Below are 22,746 nucleotides of genomic sequence, written 5' to 3' on the forward strand. Positions count from 1 at the left end.
TATTTCATCGCTCTCACCGATTGCCATTACCTATCCTTATTTGAATAATGCCTGGAAGACTCTGGGGGAGTCCCTATACTCCAAAAGGTGACAAAAGGGGCCTCTCTCTCTCTCTCTCTCTCTCTCTCTCTCTCTCTCTCTCTCTGTGTGTGTGTGTGTGTGTGTGTGTGTGTGTGTGTGTGTGTGTGTGTGAGAACAGTAATATGGTTTTGTAACTCCTGGGAGGCCCCACTTTGCTGGGCTCACAGAGGCCACACACCCGCGTGACACCAAACTCCTAGCGGTGGCGCTAGGAACAGGACTGGAGATCTCGCAGCGAGTCAGTCCCAGCTGCTGTTTCTTGCCAGGAGCAAGTGACCTCTGCAGTCCCTTTTAGGTAGCGTGAGGGCTACTACCCAGAAACTGGTTAGCAGACCCCAGACGGTCTGACCAGGGACTCCTGGACAGGACGGTCAGCGCGGCGCCACCAAAGGGCTGGCTGCCCGCCTGGCGGAGAAGGAGGACAGAGCCCGCCCCACCCGGACAGCCGGGTGGCCGTGCTCTAGGCCAGGGCGGGGGGGGGGGGGGGGCACGACGACAACGACGACGAACAGGTGCGCGGGCGGGGGGCGGCGCTTGGGGATCCTGCGCACTGCGAGCGCCCCTCCCCCGCAGCTTGGCGCAGCCCTGGCCGGGCGCTAGCGGCAGGAGGAGGAGCTGCGGCTGGAGCCACGGGCTAGGTCGGCACCGCGGGAAGCTGCCGACGACTGCGCGGGCTGTTGCTGGTCCCCGCGTGAAAGAGGCGCGGGCAGCCCCGGAGTCATGGAGCCTAGTGACGCGGCGCACCCCGGTCCAGGGAGGGCTGTTTGGACGTTGGCGCCGCGGCTGCTGCTGCTGCCACTGTTGCCAGTGCTGCTGGGTCGGGGGCTGCGGCTCGGGGCCGCGGCCTCCTCCTCTGGGGCGGCGGCTGAGGACAGCAGCGCCATGGAGGAGCTCGCCACCGAGAAGGAGGCGGAGGAAAGCCACCGGCAGGACAGCGTGAGCCTGCTCACCTTCATCCTGCTGCTCACCCTCACCATCCTCACCATCTGGCTCTTCAAGCACCGCCGGGTGCGCTTCCTGCACGAGACCGGGCTGGCCATGATCTATGGTGAGTTCCCTGCCACTGCCCGGCCAACATCCCTTGGGCGGCCGGCTGTGCTCCTCCGGGTTGCCGCACAGTTCTCTGGCTTCACTTCCCAAGGAGTTTCTTCTTTTGCGTTTCCAGCTGAGACGCTGTGGCTTTCCAAGGTCAACTGTCTGCATTTTTATGACTTTGTGCTATGCTTAAAAGCATTTTTGTCCCATTTCAACGTTTCTTTACCAGGAACCAAGATGAAAGACACAGAGGAGATCTCTTAGCCCCTCTGCTTGATTATGTTTCTGTTGTGCCCCTCTCCATCAGCCTTGATCCCCTTTCCTACCCCAGTTTAGATCTGTAGAGGACACAGGGGCAGGAGGTGGGTGATTTCTCAGGGAGCTGTGCCGCGCCAGGGGACAGGCCCCAGAGGGGTGAGAAAGAGGTCTGAATGTGAGTCTTGACTTTGGGCTGCCCATGATGGTCATTCCAGGTAGGGGCTCACTTCTGAGGGCTGTGTTCTCTTTATCTCTTGTCAATAATGTCCGAGGAGGAATGAAAGGTGAGTGTGGTCTAGGACTCAATGTAGTGACACCACTATGTCAGGCCTAACTATTGAGACAGGAATCCTTAATGTCCCTTGGGAAGTTATACCTATTTCCTTGCTTTCTGCAAGCCAAGGGTAGCTCTTCTACCCCTAAATTGGTAACAAGGAGCAACTTTGAAGAAACATTTTTGAGTGTATGGAGGGAAAAGTGATGGTTTTGATTCTTTTGTTAAGGATGGGCTGATATCACTTTCCTTTCTGGATTGAATAGTACACAGCATGTTGCGTGGACAGGGTTATGACGGGGATAATAACAGTCACAATCTGAGTCATCCTTTTTTCTCTCTGTGCCTCCTGTCGTTCGCTCCCACCCCAGTCACTCCAAACTTAATTCAGGGGTGTGGAAGCCCCAAACCAGCATTCTCCAATGAAATAAAAGAGCCCCCCTTCAGAACTGTCTCCCAAGCCAGAGCATTATTCTTCATCACAGTATACTCCAGTTTTTACCCAGGAATCCCTGACGAATAGAAATTAATCTTTAATTTCTTAACTTTAAATGTGTGAATTACCCTTGGTCCTGGACCTTTTGGGTCTCATGGTTCTTGGTTAGTTATTACTAACCAGGGCTTATGGCTACCAAACCCTTTCAAACAAATTGTATAAGGGACTAGTTGGGAGTCTTTCAGTTTGGAAGTAGTGACCTAAACAGATTTTGAAACCGTAAAATCAAAAATCTAGGTGGTTATGGGAAATCACAAGTCTCAGGCCAGACTTTGGCCTCCATACTTGATCAAGGAGCCTCTGTAGTTTGTTTTAGTTGGTAACAAATCAATGACATGAGGAAAGCATGTAAACCGAGATGTTTCCTGGGCAGATAGTGAGTGAGGAATTGAAATATGCCGCCATCTTAGACGATTGCCTCAGAGCCATGTTGGAAATGAAGGACTGCCTTTGTATGTTTATACAAAGCTATGAGCATATATTTATCTTATAGGTCTCAGAACCAACTCCTTAAAGAACAGTGAGAAATAGGTAGTACATTTGACAGACTCATAAATGCATGCTCAAAGACAAAATAAATGGGGATAAAAATATGTGTTCTGAGGATTATTCTATGTTCATAGAATTCAGTAATTTTTATCTTTGGATTTTGCTCGAGACAGGGTCTTGCAGAGTAGCCTAGACTGTCCTGAAATTTACTGTGTAGCCTTGGTTGGCCTTGAATTTAGGGCAGTCCTCCTGCCTCAGCCTTCTGAGTACTGGGATTGCGCGTGTGAGCTACCACACCCAGCTCCAGCCATCTTTATCATAAGGCTTAAAAACAACAGTAGGCTTTTCTTGCACTCATATATACTTCAGAAAGTCACCTCACTTTTTCAGTAATTGGGGCCACATGCCAGTGTGCTCTTTCATTTTGTGGATAGTCATGTTCTAAATCTCATGATATACCTGTGGCATTTTCTTCTATGGCTTTTAAATGTATGAGAAATTTATTTTGTCAAAGTGTGAATTCCTGGGTTATGTCAAATATTAATATGTTGATTTGGGTTGTTTGTAATTGTGAGAAAACATTTCTTTCCAGGACATTTGATCTTCTGTTTCAATTCTCGATCAAAATCTGAATTCTAATTTTAATTGATTACTAAATTTTCCACTATGTACTTAAGATTATTAGAGTAATAAGGCAGGAGTCTCTGACTCTGCAGATGTGCCTTAGTGTACACACATGAACACACCTGTGCTCACACATGCATCTGCCCACAGACAAAGAAATCTGATTTATTTCTCAGTATCCATAGAGGAAGTGAGTAGTTGTCCTCTTGTCTCTGAGTAATAAAGGTCAGGAAGGCTTAGGGATATACTTGTTGAGGATCTGCTCTGCCCTGGGTATGCATATTAATTTCTGGAAGCTACAATTTAACTTCAGAAATTTTTATGAATTAAAATGTTCAATTTTGAAATCCAAAACCCTTCAAGTTTGAAAAGTCTCTTTCCTGTAATCTATTTTATTGGCATATATTCATTGTACATATTACTGGTTTTCTTAAGAACATTTGACACAAGTAATTAATGTATTTTGACAGTGTTTTCCTCATCCCCTGCTGTCCTCTACTTTTTTCTCCTCCTGCTCTTTCCCTTTCTTCCCCCAGCTTTCCTAATGCTGTGACCCTTTAATACAGTTCCTCACATTGTGGTGACCCCCACCCCAAAATGCTACTTCATAACTGTAATTTTGCTATTTTTATGAATTCTAATGTAAATAGTTTTGGAGACAGAGGTTTGCCAAAGGGATCACAGCCTACATCTTGAGAACCACTGTTTTAGACATTCAAGCTTCTATTTTCATGTCATGAGTTTTTGTTATATCTATAAAGTCTGGGATTCACAAATGAGAGAAAATATGCAATATTTGTCTTCTTGAGTCTGACTTAATTTACTTATCGTGATAATCTGCTACTGCACACCACATAATTTCATTATTCATGGATGAGTAAAATTCCATTGTGTATATGTAGCACATTTTCTTTATCCACTTTTTCTGACGACAGACACCTAAGTTGGTTCCATAGTTTAGCTGTTGTGAGTCCTGCTGCAGTAAGCATGGATGTGCAGGGATCTCTTGTCTTGGAGTCCTTTGAGTAAATACCCAGGAGTTTCCCACCTTTTTCTATTGAACTGATATTTATTTTGAGAGGAATAGATTTAGTATTAAACAAATAAACTAGTATAGTTATAAATATCTATGGAAGTATATGTAATGGACTATTCATTGGTTTCCTTAGGGGACAGAACCTTGGTAGCTATGACTTTTTTTTTTTTTATTTTTCGAGACAGGGTTTCTCCGTAGCTTTTGGTTCCTGTCCTGGCACTAGCTCTTGTAGACCAGGCTGGTCTCGAACTCACAGAGATCCGCTTGCCTCTGTCTCCCGAGTGCTGGGATTAAAGGCGTGCGCCACCACCGCCCGGCTGGTAGCTGTGACTTTTGAGCGGAAGGGAGATGTCGTTATGTACTTATTTGTGCATTTTGGTTTTTGAACTGTAGAAGTGTAATTACCTAGTAGCATGTCTATGCCTCCTTTCTGTATCAGTTGTGATGTGTGTGTTTCTTAAATCACTGAATGTGACACCCACTTCTCCCTATTTATATCATGGTATGCCATCCCATTGTCCCCAGGGAGTAGTTATTTCGTTAGGAATTTACACCAATAGATCTTGTAGTAGTAAGTATATGTTTCGGTACAAAGGACCTAAAGACAGTAAGAGATATATTGTGAATGTTTAGCATTTGTAGTAAAAGACAAGTACTAAGGATAGTGCATTCATCCCTGACAAGAGGCCAGGGTGCTACTAGGCACAGTATTCCCAGACCTGACTTTCTAGGGAGTTTGAACATGCCAGCTGTAGATATCTGTGTGAAGCATGGCACCAGTCTACCCTGTTCCATTGCACTAGGGAGCTTCCAGTTGTCTCGGAAGTTACAGGGTCCTGCATGTTTGCACAGCCGAAATAACAAATTTTTGAGGCAGGGGAAGGTGGCATAAATAGCCTGTCAGTTAATTGTGGTTCTCATGTTTACAGTAGTTCTACTTCCTCTATAGTGTTTTTGTGACAAATGACGTGTATCCAAAATATCTGTAGACGACACTAGCCCGCCACCTGCTTCTTAATTCTCCTTTTTCCATGTCTGCCAGCTTTCTGAAGACTTATTGGTCAGCCATTGCAAAGTTTTTTGGGTTGTGGGTTCCTTGCTGCTGCTCTGTTGATGTTGCTAAGCACAGCCTGAGAGTCGACCTTCCAGACAAAGTATGAAAGGATCAAATATGATGTAGGAACATTAGTCTTACATTTGGGCATCTGTGTTGGTGAGATTCTCATTGCTTTGACCAAATACCAGAGAGAAACGACTTAAGGGAGAAGGATTGGTTTTATCTCCATGATTTCAGCCTGCCATAGTGTGGAGGGCTTAGTGGAGCACAGGGGTTTTCGTTATGTTGCCCAGGAAGCAGAGAGTGTGCCTGCTGAATTGGCTATTTCTCCCTCCCCCCTTTTTATTTAATCCAGTTCCCCATCCATGGAATAGTGTTGCCTACTTTCAGAGGAAGTCTTTCTTAGATTATCCTCTCTGGAAACACCTTCACAGATACATCCAAAGGTACATTTCAGCATTCTAGGTGCTTCTCTGTCCAGTCATATTATGATCATAGTTAACCCTTCTTTACAAGTTTATTGGTTGAGCCACAGTACACAAACACATCTCTTTCATTCATAACATTGCACCGCTAAAGGCTCATAACTCATATTGTAAATTAGATTTAGTCCATCTCCAAAACCCCCAGTCTCAATAGTTCCAGCACTGCTTAAAAGTTCAAGTCCAAATTTCCTCTGAAGAATGAAATCAACTCTTAGCTGTGAGCCCCTGTAGAATAATGGCACAGAGGAGATTACCTATTCTAAAAAGGAGGATAGGGAAATAGAAAAGAAGGATCAGACAAGAGCAAGACTGAAAGTCTGCAGGGAAACCCTCGAGCTTTCTGTCTAGCACCTGTGGCATGTGGCGGTGTGGCATGTGTTGTGCTGTGCCATGAGGTCGGAGGAGTTGGTAGCCCTACCCCTATAGCCTTGCTGGTCGTATAGCACATGGATTTTCTCTTGAGCTGGCTGTGCCTCCTGCTTCCAACCTTTCTAGTCGTCTCCAATATTCTGGGCTCTGCATTGCATCTTTTATTTAATTCTCCCAATTTCATACATTGCCCTCTTGAGGGCTGCCTGCTGCATATTACCGAGCTTCCCAGCTATTCCTTTGAAGTCTGGGAGGAAGCTTCAATGACTCTGAAGCTCATTCCACTTGCACACAAAACTAGAAAAGCGACAAACTCCCTTTGAGACTCCAATTTTTTTGGGGGGGGTTTGGTCAATTCCAAAGATACCCTCTGTATTTTTTTCTCATTGTTGTTGTTACAAAATACGTGGATTCTTTTGAAAGACTTGTTCGTTTTGTTTTTTGAGAAAGGATTTCTCTCTGTAACAGCCCTACCTGTCCTGGAACTTCTTTCGTAGACCAGGCTGGCCTCGAACTCATAGAGATGCGCCTGCCTCTGCCTCCCAAATGCTGAGATTAAAGGTTTACACCACCTCTGCTTGGATTGAAAGACTTTTAAAAGATTTTTGTTTTCAATGTGTATTTGTGTGTATGTGTGTGTGTATGTGTGTCACATGTGTGCAGGTGCTAGAGGTGGAATAAGAGTGTGTTGTATTTGATGAAGCTGAAATTGTGGGCAGTCTTGAGCCACCTGACATGGCTGCTGGGAGCTGAACTCAGATCTTCTGGAAATACTGTTAACTATAGAGCATTCTCTTCAATCCCTACTTTTAAATTATTTTAATCTCTTCAGACGTCATTCCTTTCTATGCTATATCTTTTCTTGGACCTTTAAGGTTTTCAGACTTGTCTTTTTCTTCTGATCCTCACTGTAAACCTGGCTAGGAGCTTCCAGCAGCATCCATTCTACATCCTGCATGCTGCTACTGCTGCTCTAGAACCTCTTTCTTCAGATGAATTTGTTCATTGTTTTTAAAGACAGTTTTCTATAAAAGTCTCAGGACATGTATAAAAGTATAGACAATTTGTTTGCCAGCATGTAACATGAATGTCTTCTGATCCAATTGCTAGTAGAATCTTTGTTTCCATCTGAAACTTTGTAGCATTCTGTATGCATCCTGGTCTTCTGAGCTCCCACTCTACTCAGCCCCAAAATTCTGTTTACAGCAGTCTAGGCTTCTTACTCCACAGCTTCAAATGTTTTCATATTTCTCTCACAAACACATTCCAAAGGCTTCTGAATCATATTACCAAGTAGTCATGGCGACAGCCCCTACTTCTCTAGTACCACGTTTCTGTTAGTAAAACTTTCTTATCGCTGGTTTTGAGAGAGACAACTTAGGGGAGGAAGTTTTTATTTTTAAATTTTATTTTTTTGAGATAGGGTTTTGCTCTGTGATGTCCTTCTGTATATGTGTTGCTTTTATTGGTTGATGAATAAAGCTATTTCGGCTATTGGCTTAGCAGAATAAAGCCTAGTGGGAAATCCGAAGAGAGAGAGAGAGAGAGAGAGAGAGAGAGAGAGAGAGAGAGAGAGAGAGAGAGAGAGAGATAGGTGGAGTTGAGAAGATGCCATATAGCCACTGAAGGAGAAAGATGCCAGAACATAACCGGTAAGCTACAACCTTGTGGTGATACATTGATGAATAGAAATGGGTTAATTTAAGATGTAAGAGCTAGCTAGGAATATGCCTGAGCCATTGGCCAAACAGTGTTGTAGTTAATACAGTTAATGTGTAATTATTTGGGTCTGGGCGGCTGGTAAATGAAAGCGCAGTCTCCTTTTACAGGGTTTCCTGTGTAATATCCCTGGCTGTCCTGGAACTTGCTTTGTAGACCAGTCTGGCCTCAAACTCACAAATATCCATCTGCCTCTGCCTCTGCCTCTGCCTCCTGGAATGCCGGAATTAAAGGTGTGCACCACCACACCCAGCTGAGGAAGGATTTATTTTGTGTTTCAGAAATTTCAGTTTATCATGGCAGGTGGTTCAGCTTACAATATTGTGGCAGGGCAGGGGTAGAGACACCACACTTGTGGGGTTTTTCCTTTTTCTTTAAAAAATATTTATTTAGCGTGTGTATGAATGTTTTGTCTGCATGCATATCTGTTTGCCACATGTATGCCTGGTGCTTGTGGAGGTCAGAAGAGGGTATCGGATCCCCCAGAAGTGGAGTTACATGTGGTTGTGAACCATCATGCGAGTGCTGGAGATTGAACCCCAGTCCTCTGCAAGAGCAGCTAGTAGTCTTAACCCCTGACCATCTCTCCAGCCCTTCCTTCTTCCTCTTTTATTCCATCTGGATCTCCAACCTATGTGGTGGTGCTACCCACATTCAGTGTAGATCTTAGTCCCTCTGGAAATGTGCTCAGAGACACACTCAGGTGTGCTCTACCTATCCTAGAGGCTTGTCAGTCCATTCAAGCTGACAATCAAGATGAAATATCTGAACCTGTGAACAAACATGGCACACTTTCCTTCAGGTGAATCAAATATTCTCTCTAAAAGAGCCTCTCACCTTGGCCCAACTTTAGAGTAGTCTCACTTGGGTAACCCATGTCCCTGGGTTCAGGTGCTGGTCTGCTTCTTAGAAAGCTGCATGACTTTAGATGGGGAAGTTCTCTGAACCTTAGTTTCCTCTTTTGGGAAGTGGAGATAAAATTGCTTACCCCATGGGGTTAAAGTATTCTAAAAGTTAAGATACAGTGTCTGATACTTAATAATTTGGTAAATATTAGTTTTCATTTTCACTTAAGACTTTGCGATTTCCTTGGAAAGTTTTGCTTTTTGAAGTTTACTTGTTCAGAAGAACCCAGATATAATTTTAAGATCTGTGAAGGCATAGTTAATGGTGAGGATAATTGCGTATTATTCCATCTTTTGGTGTGCCATTTGCTAATACCTACCTTTCCCTTTTATCTAGCAGCGTCACTTCTTGCCCTTTGTCCTCCAGAAATTTGTGTTAACATATTACATTGAATATTTGCTGCAGCAGAAAAAAAGGAATACCAAGCATGGACTAGTAAAATGATGCTGCATGCCAATTAAAGAATACTATACAGCCATTCAAAAAGAGATGTGATGTTTTAAGATATTCTTATAAGGTAGCTGTTCATATAATAGTGCTGTAGGAGAAGATAAGATAATATTATATGCAACATTGCCTTTTTTCTATCAATAATTACATAAAGTATACACTTAAACACTATATATAGTGTGTGTGTGGTTCTTTTGAAAATACATAATTTTGGTTGTGAGCCTAGTGTATCAGGGCCACCGTGCTGCTGGGGGCAGTGGTGACATCTAGACCTAACTTCTCCTGGGGGTCTGACCTGAAGTCTGGGTCCTACACTGCCACTAGTGGTCATATAGCGGCTCAGGGTTAGGGCCACCATCTGAGGCCTTGGTAGTGTCTGGCTACCACACAACTGCAGGAACCATTCCTACCTGAGTGGCCATTCCCTCCACCCAGAGCCAGGATGTCATCCATGCCTATGCTGCTGCCAAGCCATGTTGGGGTCCATGGTCCAGCTGCAGCTTGGGGCTCTGTTGATGTCTGTGGCCAGTGGTACCACAGGAAGCCTTAGGAATCATGTGAGGTGAAATCAGAGGGCTATACTGAGCCAGTCCCTTCCTTCACTGCCCTGAGAAAACTGGTCTTACCTCTTGTTGCCCACTGTAGCAAGAGAGCTGGCCCCTGCACTCTGGAGAGAGGGCCCCCACATTTCACCACAGGTGAGGATGAAGCTACCCTGAGGGCATGCATGTTGGGGAGCTGACTCCATCTCTGCACCAGAGGCAAGTGGCCCCAGTGGCTCCATCTGGCCTGCCTCCTAACACCCAGGCCCACTAATGGGCCTTGGGTTGACCCACCCTAGCATCTAGTCCATCTAGATTCTGCTGGAGCTTGTGAAGGGACTGGTCCTGTGAAATGATACCCACAAGATCTCCCAGAAGAACTCCGGTGAGGATTCAGTGGGGATGGTGTACAAAAACCAGAGGCCTTGAACCAGACCAATGACATTGCAGTGTACAGTTGCTCATCAAGCTGATGGGACAAAGGGATATATTATCTGATACACTGAAGCCTCTAATGCCAAAAGGATGGATGAAGAGGTGATAGAGAGGCAGGAGAGAAGGAGAAGCTGAGATTTTGTTATTTCGGGTATGGCTTTTGTTCTTTTATGGTTTTATTTGTTTTTGTTTTGTGCTTCTTGTTTGTATGATTTTTTTTTTGTTTGCTTGCTTGCTTACTTTGGTTGGTTTTCTTTCATGGGGGAGTGCAACAGGGATGAGGGAGGAATACAGGGGGTGGGAAGTAAATAGAATTGGGGTACATGATTTGAAAATTCCAAAGATTCAATAAAGAAGCTTTTAAAAAATCAGGCTTAGAGATAAGTGTCTGCAACCCTAGTACTGGGGTTGGACTGAGGCTGGTGTAGTAATAACAAGAGCGGTGGGGCTGCGTCCCCGGCACCCGACCGCCCACATGGCTAGCTCTAGCTTATGTGCCTAAATAATTACACGGACACTGTATTCTTTTAAACACTGCTTGGCCCATTTCTATCTAGCCTCTTCTAGGCTAACTCTTGCACCTGGACTAGCCCATTTCTAATATTCTATGTAGCACAGCTAGATTCTAGCCTACGTCCATCCTGGGTCGAAGCTTCATCGCGTCTGCCCAGGAGCCAGGAGCATGGCGTCTCTCTCTCTGAGGCGCCTGCTCCCGGGAGAGGAGAGCTGTGGAGTCTGAGCTCACTTCCTCTTCCTCCCAGCGTTCTGTTCTGTTTACTCCTCCCACCTATCTTCTAACCAATGAGGGCCAAGCAGTTTCTTTTTATTTAACCAATGACCTTTCTCCATCAGGCTGGCACATGTCCAGCCATTTTAGTCCAGTTATTGAGCTCCGGGCTCAGTGAGAGACCTCTGAAAACTTAGATAGAAAGCAGTAGAGAAAGACAGCTGGCGTGAACGTCCGGCCTCCATGTGCTTGCACACACACAAGCACATTTGCACATATGCTGACATAGGAAGCATACTAAAATAAAAATTGCCTCTGCTCTTCTTAGCATAAGTGTCGTCCCCATGTGATCCTTTTTCCTTTATCCATTTGTCAGTTGGAGGGGAGGATTCCATGGCCCTACCAAGATGGTAGGTACCTGATCCCTGATAACAACATGAAAAGCCAGCTTCTCCTTCCTCTGGCCCATTTCATGCATGAAAATGAACTGCTCTTATGTTAGATCATGAAAACATGGAATCGGTTTGTTTTAAGAATGAACATTATCATAATACAAATGTCCATACTGATTTATAGGCAGGATCAGGTAGCTTCCATCTTGTGCCTGATGAGCTTGTTGCTGTGCAGTGAAAAGTGCTTCTGCCACTAGGTATAGATATACAACTAAGTTCTGGTTAGAAACAGAAGGCAAAGCAAAGATTCTTATTTTATACATGCTATCTGGCTGATTCTTGGAGTGTTGATGTTGGAGCTTCAGCAGCCACATTGGATCAAGAGATGAGAATAAGAAACACTTTCATGTTGGGCTTGGATTGCATACTTGTGTACTCTTTATGAGAGTGATGCAAGTTTTCTATTTGCTGCTGAACCCAATTGTAATGTTTATGGCAAGCTGTTAGTGTTACTTGAATTTAAATAGGAAACATGGGGTGTTTTGAGGAGCTGATGCAAATGTTCATAGCTACCATGCATATGGTACTTCCTGGAGTTTTACTGGAAAATGAAGAGTAGACAGGAGTTCAGAGAAATAGTTTGAGGAAAGCCTCAGGTTTTAAGCTCCACTTAAAGCACATTTGGTAACTGTTTTAGGCATATTAGGTGAAAAGGTCTAGAATTAAGACACAATTTTATTCATGGCTGTGACTTATTACAGTGAAAGGGGACACAGAAGGATCAGCAAGGGAAAACCTCATAATGAGTGGAGTCTGGAAGAGTTTAGTTTGCGCTTCTCAAGTACTTCCATAGGGGAGTTGAGTGTGAGTTTGTAACTCCAGCTGCACAGGACTAGCTTCATCCTCCGGCAACACACACTCGCATTTCTGCTTCGGTAGGCTCTCTTGAGCCCTGCAGCGGAGGAGGTCTAGTTCAGGATCGTGTACATTCTAGGCAGCTACCCTACGATTGAGCCCTCTCTCTGAAATTTCTGGCACTCAGGTGGAAAACAGGTGTTTACTATAAATTGCATTTGTGAAAACAATCTTCCTAGGACAGTATAACAGAATTTAGTGTTACTGGCACACAAATCACATTGTCTATCAACTAGCAGCATAGAGAACATTTCACAGACACATTCCCAGGAACTATTGTAAGGATTGCTCATATAAAGTAGTCCATTCCAGGGCTAGCAACATCAGGCCTGTTGTATGAACTTTTTTCCTGTAGACTAAGGTGATGTCAGCTGACTGTTGTTAGATTTTTGTGTTTATGAGACTGCCTTAGTTTTATACCTATGCCCTCTTTATTTGTTATTGTTTTTTAGTTTTTAATTTTATTTTAAAAGTCATCATAAAGAAAATGAACTTTTTTACATGCAGTTTTATGATATGTGTAACCACAACTAGAACAAAGATCACGCAAGGCTTGTTCCATCACCCTTTAAAAAAACCGTATTAAACTGGACTGATGGCTCAGTCGTTAAGAGCATTTGCTGATCTCCCAGTGGACTTGAGTGTGGGTCTCAGCATTCACGTCTAATAGCTGACAACTGCCTGTAACTCTACTCTCTTCTGGTAGATACCCCAACATGTGATATTCTCTCTCTCTCTCTCTCTCTCTCTCTCTCTCACACACACACACACACACACACACACACACACACACACACACACACGCAAATTACAAGGAAACCGTCATACTATGGGTTCAATCAGACTATCACAGGTATGCTGTTTATCACTTTAGTGTTGTGTTTTCCAGTGTAATATGTAAATGGAGCCAAATAGTACATAATGTGTAGGGATTAACATTGTCAGCGCAATGCCTTTGAGAATCACTTTTCTCTATGATTCTCTAATAAATGAATATTTATTGTCTAAATTTGGTTTTATTTATTGGAGTATTTGTTGTCTAAAATTGAGAAAAGGATTAATTATTTTATAAAATGAGTATTATTGCCTAAGATACATTATGGGATTGTCTTTGGTGGATATACCACAGTTGAAGGATACTGGGATTATTTTCAATCTGGAATGGTTATGACTAGGGCTACTATATTAGTTTTTGTATGAATGAATGTAAGTTTTCATTTTTATAGCAACTTGCTGGGTAGTAGATTAGTCATTGGTTTCATTTCACATGAAAACTACCAAACTGTTTTCTAGAGCATCTGTACAGCTCACCTAGCACCACCACACCCAGCTTAACCATGTCCATTTTTAGAACTAAATTTTATGCAGCATTGTCTGTTTGACACATGTCTAAAAAGCTATAGTTGACTAAACCCAGGTTTAAAAGATTGTCTCTTGTTTTCATCTAAATATTTTATACCTTTGCATCTAGATCTAGAATTTGTTTTCAGTTAGTTTTTGTAAATGGTATGACATTTTGGTTTAGATTCAAGTTTTTTGTGTGTAAGGACATTCAGTTGTTTCAGTATTTTGTTGAAAGTTGCTGTTTCTATTGAGTTACAAAAATCAATTACCTGTAGTTATGTAGCTCTGCCTCTGAATTGTTCGTTATAGATCTACTAATCTGTGTACTTGTCTTTGCCAGTACTGCAGTTTTTTTTTTACTGCTGGTTTATAATGGGTCTTCCAATTGGATAGTGTGCGTCTTTATTCTTTCTTTGTAAGATTGCTTGAGCTGTTCCAGTTCTTTGACCTTCCCACGTCAATTTCAGAGTCAGCTTATTTCTCTCTGCAAAATGTCTTGGTGGTGTTTTGATTGACATGGTCAATTGGTACTTAATTTGAGGAGAATGATCATTATAGACACAGCTCTTCACTTACTTAGGGTTTCTTTAGCATTGGGGTTTCATCTCAGCATTGTTTTCTAGGTTTTTTTTTTTCTTGAGGCAAGGTTTCTTTCTATAGCCCTGGCTGTCCTGGAACTAGCTCTGTAGACCAGACTGGCCTCAAATGTTTTCTAGTTTTAAATGTACAGGTCTTCATGTATTTGGTGAACTGATATCCTTAAGTATTTTAGCTGGCATTACAATTTTTCTTTTTTATGATTTTTAATTTCCAGTTCTTTGTTGCAAATATATAGACATATAATAGATTTTTGCACCTAAATCTTATATCCTGTAGTGTTGCTAAATTCACATTTTAATTTCAGTAGCTTTTTGATTATTCTATCAGATTTTATACATATTCAATCATATTGTGAGTAATGATAGTTTTATTTCTCTCTAATCTGCAGGGTATTTCTTTTGCTCTCTTTTTTTTTATTTTCTATGCAGTCCTGGCTAGCCTAGAACTCAGTCTGTAGACCAGGCTAGCTTCAAACTCATAGAGATCTGCCTGTGTCTGCCTCCCATGTGCTGTGCTTAAAGGTGGCATTTCTTTTTTTGTTGTCTAGCCGTAGCAGGTAGAACATTTTATTACAATAGTAGAGCTGCTGTGGTAAGTCTTTTCTTGAACTATTAATGTTAGCTGTGTATTTTGACAAATGTTTATCTACACTGCTGAGACGGTTAGCAGGGGTGGCTGTGAGAGACTTTCACGTGCCCTCATGTGCTTGTTGGGATGCTTGTGTATTTTTCATTTCCTGCTTATGAATACAGTATAGTATATACTTTTCAATAGCAAACTTTGGATTCCTTCCTGGTATAAACTCCACTTGGTTAGGATGCACCACTCTTTTAATACATTATAGAAATGGTTTGTTAAAATTTTGGTTAGAATTTTCATGCTTACGAATGATAGGGTCTGCTTTGGTGTGTTGGGGTAACATTAGCTTTATAGAATGAATTGAATGGTCTTTTCTGCTTTTATTTGCTTGTTTGTATATTTTAGTACAGTGTCTAAATATGTAGCCCAGACTGGGCTCAAAGTTGTGATTTTGCTGCCATAGCCTTCCAAGCGCTAAAATTATAGGCATGTGCCACCTTGCCTGGCCTGTGTTTCATTTTGGGCTGTGTCTATTGCTTTGCCCTCCAGTTAAAGTTTTTTTTTCCCTGTAACTTGATTTGCCATGAGTGTAATCCAGTATGTTATTTTATTTCTTAAAATTCTTGTCCTTATACTCTGAAGTTCCATTTAGCTCTTATATCTCTGTTTAACTTTTTGAATATATGGGATATCTTATAATATGTTTTTAAATACCTGTCTTTGCTTTGTGCTTCTAGCATTTGGGTCAGTTTCACTTGACTATTTTTGTAGGTTTTATTTTCCTCCCTTTTTACATGCCCAGCAGTCTTCAAGAGTTTTTCTTCGTTGTACACTAGTCATTTTTGGCATCTATAAATTGCTAGGTGCAGTACATTTGCTTGGAAGTGATTTGATCTTCTATGACTTCTTAGGTGTGTCTGAAACAATCATTGCTCATAGGCTGTTTACCCTCACTTCTGAGGCAAGACCATGTTCCTTCTGTTGTACAGGCCTTGTGAATCAAATATCATTCCAGTTTGTTTCATTAGAACCACTCTTGCTGGGTGTATTGTCCTCTTTCCCTTCCTATATGCATGTGAGAATCTGCCTTTAATACTTGAAGGAAAGCCCCTCTGGATTTCCAGAATTCTGTCCTTGTGTAGCTAGATCAAATTTCTCTGTCAAGTGACATTTAGGTGATTTTTGTGTCTGTACTCTTGAGTTTCTTGACTTGGGCAGCTGTCAGGCTTCACTTACTCCCCCTCTCTCTGTCCTGTGACCCTCAAAATCAGTACAGTAGGCTGGGCAGTCACAGAATTTGCCTCATATTTTCCATCTCCTAGGGGTCATTGGCATCCACTACTTGATGGTTACTGTTTTGAAAACCACCATGTCATATATTTTGTGTAAAAAGGTATAAACCCTGCTTCATTTTCTATCTTGTCTGGAAGTAGAAGCTTTTGTTTATAAAGAAATTCTGATTCTCAGTTTTGAAACCCTGTACATGTACATTCTATCATTTGACATTTATTTTTCTTGAATTGTGAACTTTTTATGTATGTTTATGTGGTTAGATATGATTATGTATTTACAGACACACTTGAAGCAGGCTTACCATGAACTGTCTTTTTCTAGTCTATGACTCTCTTGGCTACATCTTAGCTCTGAGAGAACTAGAGAAAGAAAAGATTTCATTCAGAGGTAGGCTATGAACTAGCCACAATCATTCTCTTCAGTAGTATGAATAAAGGAATTGTTTTTTTCAGTGGCAGTACTGTGCAGATTGTTTATGATGGCATGGAAGAGAGATAGACAAGGTGGTGATAGTGTGATGGCTTTTCTCTGTGTAGCTCTGGCTGTCCTGGAACTCACTCGGTAGACCAGGCTGACCTCAAACTCGCAGAGAAACTGTGGTGATTTTTATCCAGTACAGGGTAATATGGTAGAGGTCTGATGTGGCTGATGAAGTCTAGCCAGGAGAAAACCAGCAGGTAGTTTAGTAGGAGGCAACTGTTAGATAAAAAATCAGAAGAATAAAGATGCCAGTTAGACTATTGAAGCAGCTTAGAGATGACTACCAACCCCCGTACTAACACCAAAACAAGGTAGTTGTTTTTATTAGAACTCAGGGATAAGGCCTCTTGTGAGGACCTGGAATACTAGGAAGACATCTAAGCATGGGACCTGGAGAGAGGATTGTGTTGTGAGAGCTTCAGCTATGAGAATATGTAGCCAGGGAGTGTGAGAGCAAGACAGATGTGGAGACTGACAGAGAGGGAGAGAGAATGGAGAGATAGAGGAAGAATTACCTGCCTTGGCTTCTCCTTCCCTACCACCTTCTCATTGAATGCATATAGGCAGCCACTTGGAAGGGGACCTTAAAACACACTGTCCCCCTGCCGTTTCTCCTTGCAATGTGTAGCAGAGCAAGAAAAGGCAGAAAACTGGCTGAGTCCCTTAAGTTCAAGGAGTATAAAATTCACCCTCAAGGGCTTCGTCTGCTGTGCCGTAGATGCAGTGTCTAGATATGACCAGAAGAGAGGAGAAAAGTTGTATGATCCAGGTCAGGAACCATTATCTGTATTAGCAAACTTGGAAGAAAGGATTGGGTGCTGAGGCAGTAGCTGCAGCTACTCTAGAAGTTTCTGTAAAAGGTGAAGTGAAGTAATTATAACAAACATCTGTTTGGGTTTGATATGTTGAATCCATGCATTAAAGAAAATTCACATGAGAGGCTGGGGATATGTCTTAGTTATAGAACATGCATGTAAAGCTCTGGGTTTGATTCCCAATACCACAAAAAGAAACAAAAATTCTCACCTGATAAGCCAGACCCAAAAAGAGGAACATGGGATGTACTCACTCATATTTGGTTTCTAGCCATAAATAAAGGACATTGAGCCTATAATTCGTGATCCTAGAGAAGCTAAATAAGAAGGTGAATCCAAAGAAAAACATATAGGCATCCTCCTGAATATTAACCTTCATCAGGCGATGAAAAGAGATAGAGACAGAGACTCACATTGCAGCACCGGACTGAAATCTCAAGGTCCAAATCAGGAGCAGAAGGAGAGAGAGCATGAGCAAGGAACTCAGGACCTCGAGGGGTGCACCCACACACTGAGACAATGGGGATGTTCTATCGGGAACTCACCAAGGCCAGCTGGCCTGGATCTGAAAAAGCCTGGGATAAAACCAGACTTGCTGAACATAGCGGACAATGAGGACTACTGAGAACTCAAGAACAATGGCAATGGGTTTTTGATCCTACTGCACGTACTGGCTTTGTGGGAGCTTAGGCAGTTTGGATGCTCACCTTACTAGACCTGGATGGAGGTGGGTGGTCCTTGGACTTCCCACAGGTCAGGGAACCCTGATTGCTCTTCGAGCTGACGAGGGAGGGGGACTTGATTGGGGGAGAGGGAGGGAAATGGGAGGCGGTGGCGGGGAGGAGGCAGAAATCTTTAATAAATAAATAAATAAATAAATAAATAAAATTAAATTAAAAAAAAGAAAAAATTCTCACCTGAGTTATTTTTGTAATAAACTTACTTACCAATGGTATATTTTTTGAAATTTAGGGAGAGAATGTGGTGGTAGATAGGACAGAAGGAAGGACCTTTTATAATATAACTAACCATGCATGCAGTTTCACGTTCATATTAATCTGAAGAAGCAGAGTGATAGTCATTTTTGTTACAATGGCTTTTGTCATGGAGCCATGCTAACAGTGATACCCTGGCACTTCCAAATTATGAAATTACTCTGCTGGATGAACTCAGTTAGGGAGACTGCATGGGGGAGGTACTAATCCCTTGGAATTGGTGTTATTTGCTTTTATAATGATGACTTCACATTTCTGCAGTACACGGACTGCTAGAAGATTCCCTGGTTAAAGCTGAGTTTCTGTGAGAGGCATTTCCAGGGTATAAGGGCTGCGTAGTCCCTGCTGTTCTTAGGGAGGACCTGACTAGGCCAGTGATGCAGTTCACGATGTTAAGGTACAGGGTTCGACCATTTTGTCCCCCTAAGATGCCAAATGGAAATCAAGAATTTTGTGTATTGCAACAGTATATAAGTTAATAAAATAAATGTTGTCTTTAATTGCAACTGGAACTGATCAGAATCCTTTACTAGATATTAATACTATTGGGCTTTCCAAATTTTTAATGTCTGTCTGATTAGCAGAGCATTTAGTGAACTGTTATTTTGTACAATTTACTTAATACACTCTTTCATATTGCAAATATCCAACCTTTATGAGGAAACCTTATTAGAAAACCTTATGAGAGACTGTGGATGTGGCTTAGCCATATAGCATTTGTCATATATGTAAGGTGTAAATATGTATATGATCATACATACACACATATGTATTTGAAACTAATATACAGAAATCTGGTTGTGGCTCAGAGAGAGATAAGTAGCAAATGAAAGACTTTCTTGAATCCTAGCAGAAACTGGGTGAGAGACACAGGTGGTACATGAGCATTTGCTTACCCAGGGCAGACCTGCTGAAAGCTAGGTAAACCATTAAGAAGGTTAAATCAGGATTTTAAGGGCTTGCCAGAGATTGGGGGTGCAGAGATTCTCATTCTTGTGTAAGCTTTTCATCTAGGAGTCCCACCAGGTGCTTTTGATGAAGGTCAGAGAGAATCCTGAGAAAGTTTGCCTACAGTACTAGGGGGACAGCCAACACTGCCAAGATCTGCTCAGGTGTCTCTCCCAGCCCATCCCTGCCAGCTCCCAAGAATGAAAAGTCTTAATCCTTGGGACAGGAAAATATGGAGGGTTTTGGTGGAAACCCACTGGCCACAGAGCAGTACAATAAGTGAAATAATTTCCTCCTGAGTCATCATTCCCCATGGGGGATCAAGGACATGTGTGTTGTGGGTTACCAGCCCTAGACCCGGATTCCATATCTGCCTAATGTTGAGGATTTATCAGAACGTCAGAGAATCCCCTCACCACCTACTACCAAGCTAACAAACATCAAATAATAACAATAATGGAATTCAGGTGGCTGCAGGAGAGAGCTGGGCAACAGTGCACAGATTTCAGAGTCAAGGGGAGATTCAAAGTCAAGGGAGGGAAAGAAGACACTGAGAAAAGTCTTGTGGCAATTTATCCTACTCCATAAAGATGAGGCATTTGAAAACGCCTGTACTCTGAATGTAACCATGGAAACCAAGGCTTTCAAAACCAGCCTACACCCTAATTGTATTAACAGAAAGATCAACAACAAAAAGATAGTCTGACAATGTTAAAATAGTCACTATAGGTTCATAATGTGTGGGTGCCTCTAAATAATATATTGTTTAGTTTTACCTAAATTTTTTTTTGAAAAATTTGCCTTCTTTGAATCTTTATTGCAATATTTTTCTTTTGGGTTGAGGTTTTGCTATATTGTCCAGGCTATCTCTGAACTCCTGGGCTCAACTGATCTTTCTGCTTTAGACTTCTGAGTAACTGGAAGAACAGGCACGTGACAGGACTTTTTTTAAATGTTATTTTAAAAATAGATAATACATGCACATGATCCTCATGTAAAATAAATTCTCTTTATTTCTGCTTGACACTGTCATTGGCTTCTTGTTCCAGTGGGTTTGTTGTTTTGTTTTTCATAAATGCAAGCAAATAGACACATAAGTGCTAATTTCCACCTATTATCTTACAAAAGGCTGATGGCCCTGCACGCATTTAAGTTGTTCTGGTGTTGACCTATTTCATCCAAGGAGTTGTGTCTCGTCATTCTTTAAAGTTTCACGATTTTCTGTCCTCTGTTGGTGGCCACTAGGGTTGTTTCCCGTGTTACAGTAAACAATACCTTGTGGATAACCTCAAGGTTGTTATTTGTGTTCAGGTGTATCATGTGGTAGAGGTCTAGAGCTGAGATTATTGTATTGAAGGAGTAATGGCTTATAATTTGGGATAAATATGGTATATTCCTCTCATTTTAGATTGGGTATTTAGACTCTCACTAACAGCTATGCTGTCAAACTTTGAGATGTTTTTGTTATCATGAGAGAATAGTATCATCCTGTTAGAATTTGCTTTTCTTTTATTAGCAAGAATGGATTTTTTTTTAAGTTTACAGGTGATTCATATATTTTTCCTGTCATTTGCTTATAGTTTTTCTAGTTTTCATATGGGCTTTTTCTTTATTCTAATAGCTTTTTCTCTGTATCAGGGAGGTTAACTCTCTCCATTATGAGTTACACCTTCTCTTCAGTTGGAACCCGTCCACACACTGTTTATGTGTTCTGCTCCTCTAGACTTCTGTTGTTTTAAATGATGTCTAGACTTTGTCATTAGATATTCTCCCACATGGTTACTCTTTGTTCTTACAGAGTAGCTAAAAAGTTCAGGTTGGCCCCACTAAAACAGCATTTCTAGGCTTCCCATCCTGGTCTGTTGCTGTCTAATATCACAATAGTTACTCTTGAGACCCTTAGATTACATATTAAATGTGCTTGGGCCAGTGCCCTTTTCTTGCCCCTTTCTCCCCGCCTGCATTTTCCTGGTTCTTGTTTGTTTGGTTTGGCATGTGACTCTAGAATCAGTTTGCCTACCTCCTGGCCAAACATGTTTGGCATTTTTATTAGAAGAGCAGTGGATTTCTGAACCAACATGGGTGGTATCATTTTTATGATTCTTTCTAGTCAGGGACCTTCTATGCCTTCTTCTGCTCTATGCTTGGATTTTCTTAAGTTTTGCACATTTCTCAAGTTTATTCATAGATATTTTATATTTTTGTTACACTTATGTTTTTTATATTGGATTACTTTATTTTTGACACTTATAATTTTGATATTTATAAATGAGATCTCACCCATTATCCTTTATTTATTGGGAGAGACCTCATATATCTCTTTCTTGTGCTTCTGAGGATAACCTTGAACTTCTGATTCTTTGGCCTCCACTTCTGGAATTACAGGTGGATGTGACCCCCTCTGGTTTATTCAGTGCTGGGGATCAACCCCACACATGCTAAGAGAACTGAAACATACTAGCTCTACATCTCCAGCCCATCCACAACCCCTTTAAACTGTATGCCTATTCTGAATGTTTTTTTTGTAAAAGTTGATCTGAGTCTGCAGATTATGTGAAGGCATGTGGAAGGTCCTGGGTTCCATCCCTAGCATCCCAGAACAATTAAGAATGTAAAATGAAAAGACAAGGAATCAAATCAATATAAAAAAACTCAAGAAATTGGTCATCAAAAGAACACATAATCCAATAAAAAAAATGGAGTACAGACCTAGACAGAGAACTTTCAACAGAGGAATCTAAAATGGTTGAAAGACACTTAAGGAAAAGTTCAATATCCTTAGTCATGAGAGAAATGCAAATCAAGACAACTCTGAGATTCCATCTTACCCAAGATCAAAAACACTGATGACAACTTATGCTGGAGATGTTGTATGGTAATGGGAACACTTCTACATTGCTGGTGGGAATGCAAGCTGGTACAGCCCCTTTGGATGTCAGTGTGGCGATTTCTCAGAAAATTAGAAAACAACTTCCCTCAAGACCCAGTAATACCACTTTTGGGTATATATCCAAAGGATGCTCAATCGTGCCACAAGGACATGTGCTCAACTATGTTCATAGCAGCATTGTTTGTCATATCCAGAACCTGGAAACAACCTAAATGCCCCCCAACCGAAGAATGGATAAGGAAAATGTGGTACATTTACACAGTGGAGTACTACACAGCAGAAAAAAAATAACGACATCTTGAATTTTGCAGGCAAATGTATGGAACTAGAAAACATCATTTTGAGTGAGGTAACTCAGACACAGAAAGACAATTATCACATGTACTCACTCATAAGTGTTTTTGAAACATAAAGCAAAGAAAACCAGCCCACAATTCACAATCCCAGAGAACCTAGACAACAATGTGGGCCCTAAGAGAGACATACATGGGAAGTAGAAAAAGACAAGATCT

At 41.8% G+C, this 22,746-nt stretch overlaps 1 protein-coding gene across 1 annotated transcript in view; it reads left to right on the forward strand.

Annotated features, from left to right (window-relative positions):
- The first annotated feature begins 661 nt into the window (after positions 1-661).
- LOC121443683 (sodium/hydrogen exchanger 7) overlaps positions 662-22,746 on the forward strand; it is a 157,572-nt gene continuing 135,487 nt past the window's right edge. The window contains exon 1 of the mRNA XM_041645485.1: positions 662-1,129. Within this exon, the coding sequence (XP_041501419.1) occupies positions 802-1,129 (328 nt within the window). The 5' untranslated portion in view covers positions 662-801. The remainder of the gene's footprint in view (positions 1,130-22,746) is intronic.

The sequence above is a fragment of the Microtus oregoni genome, unplaced genomic scaffold, assembly GCF_018167655.1.
Source record: "Microtus oregoni isolate MIOR12 unplaced genomic scaffold, Mior012 000112F_000, whole genome shotgun sequence".
Lineage (NCBI taxonomy): Eukaryota > Metazoa > Chordata > Mammalia > Rodentia > Cricetidae > Microtus > Microtus oregoni.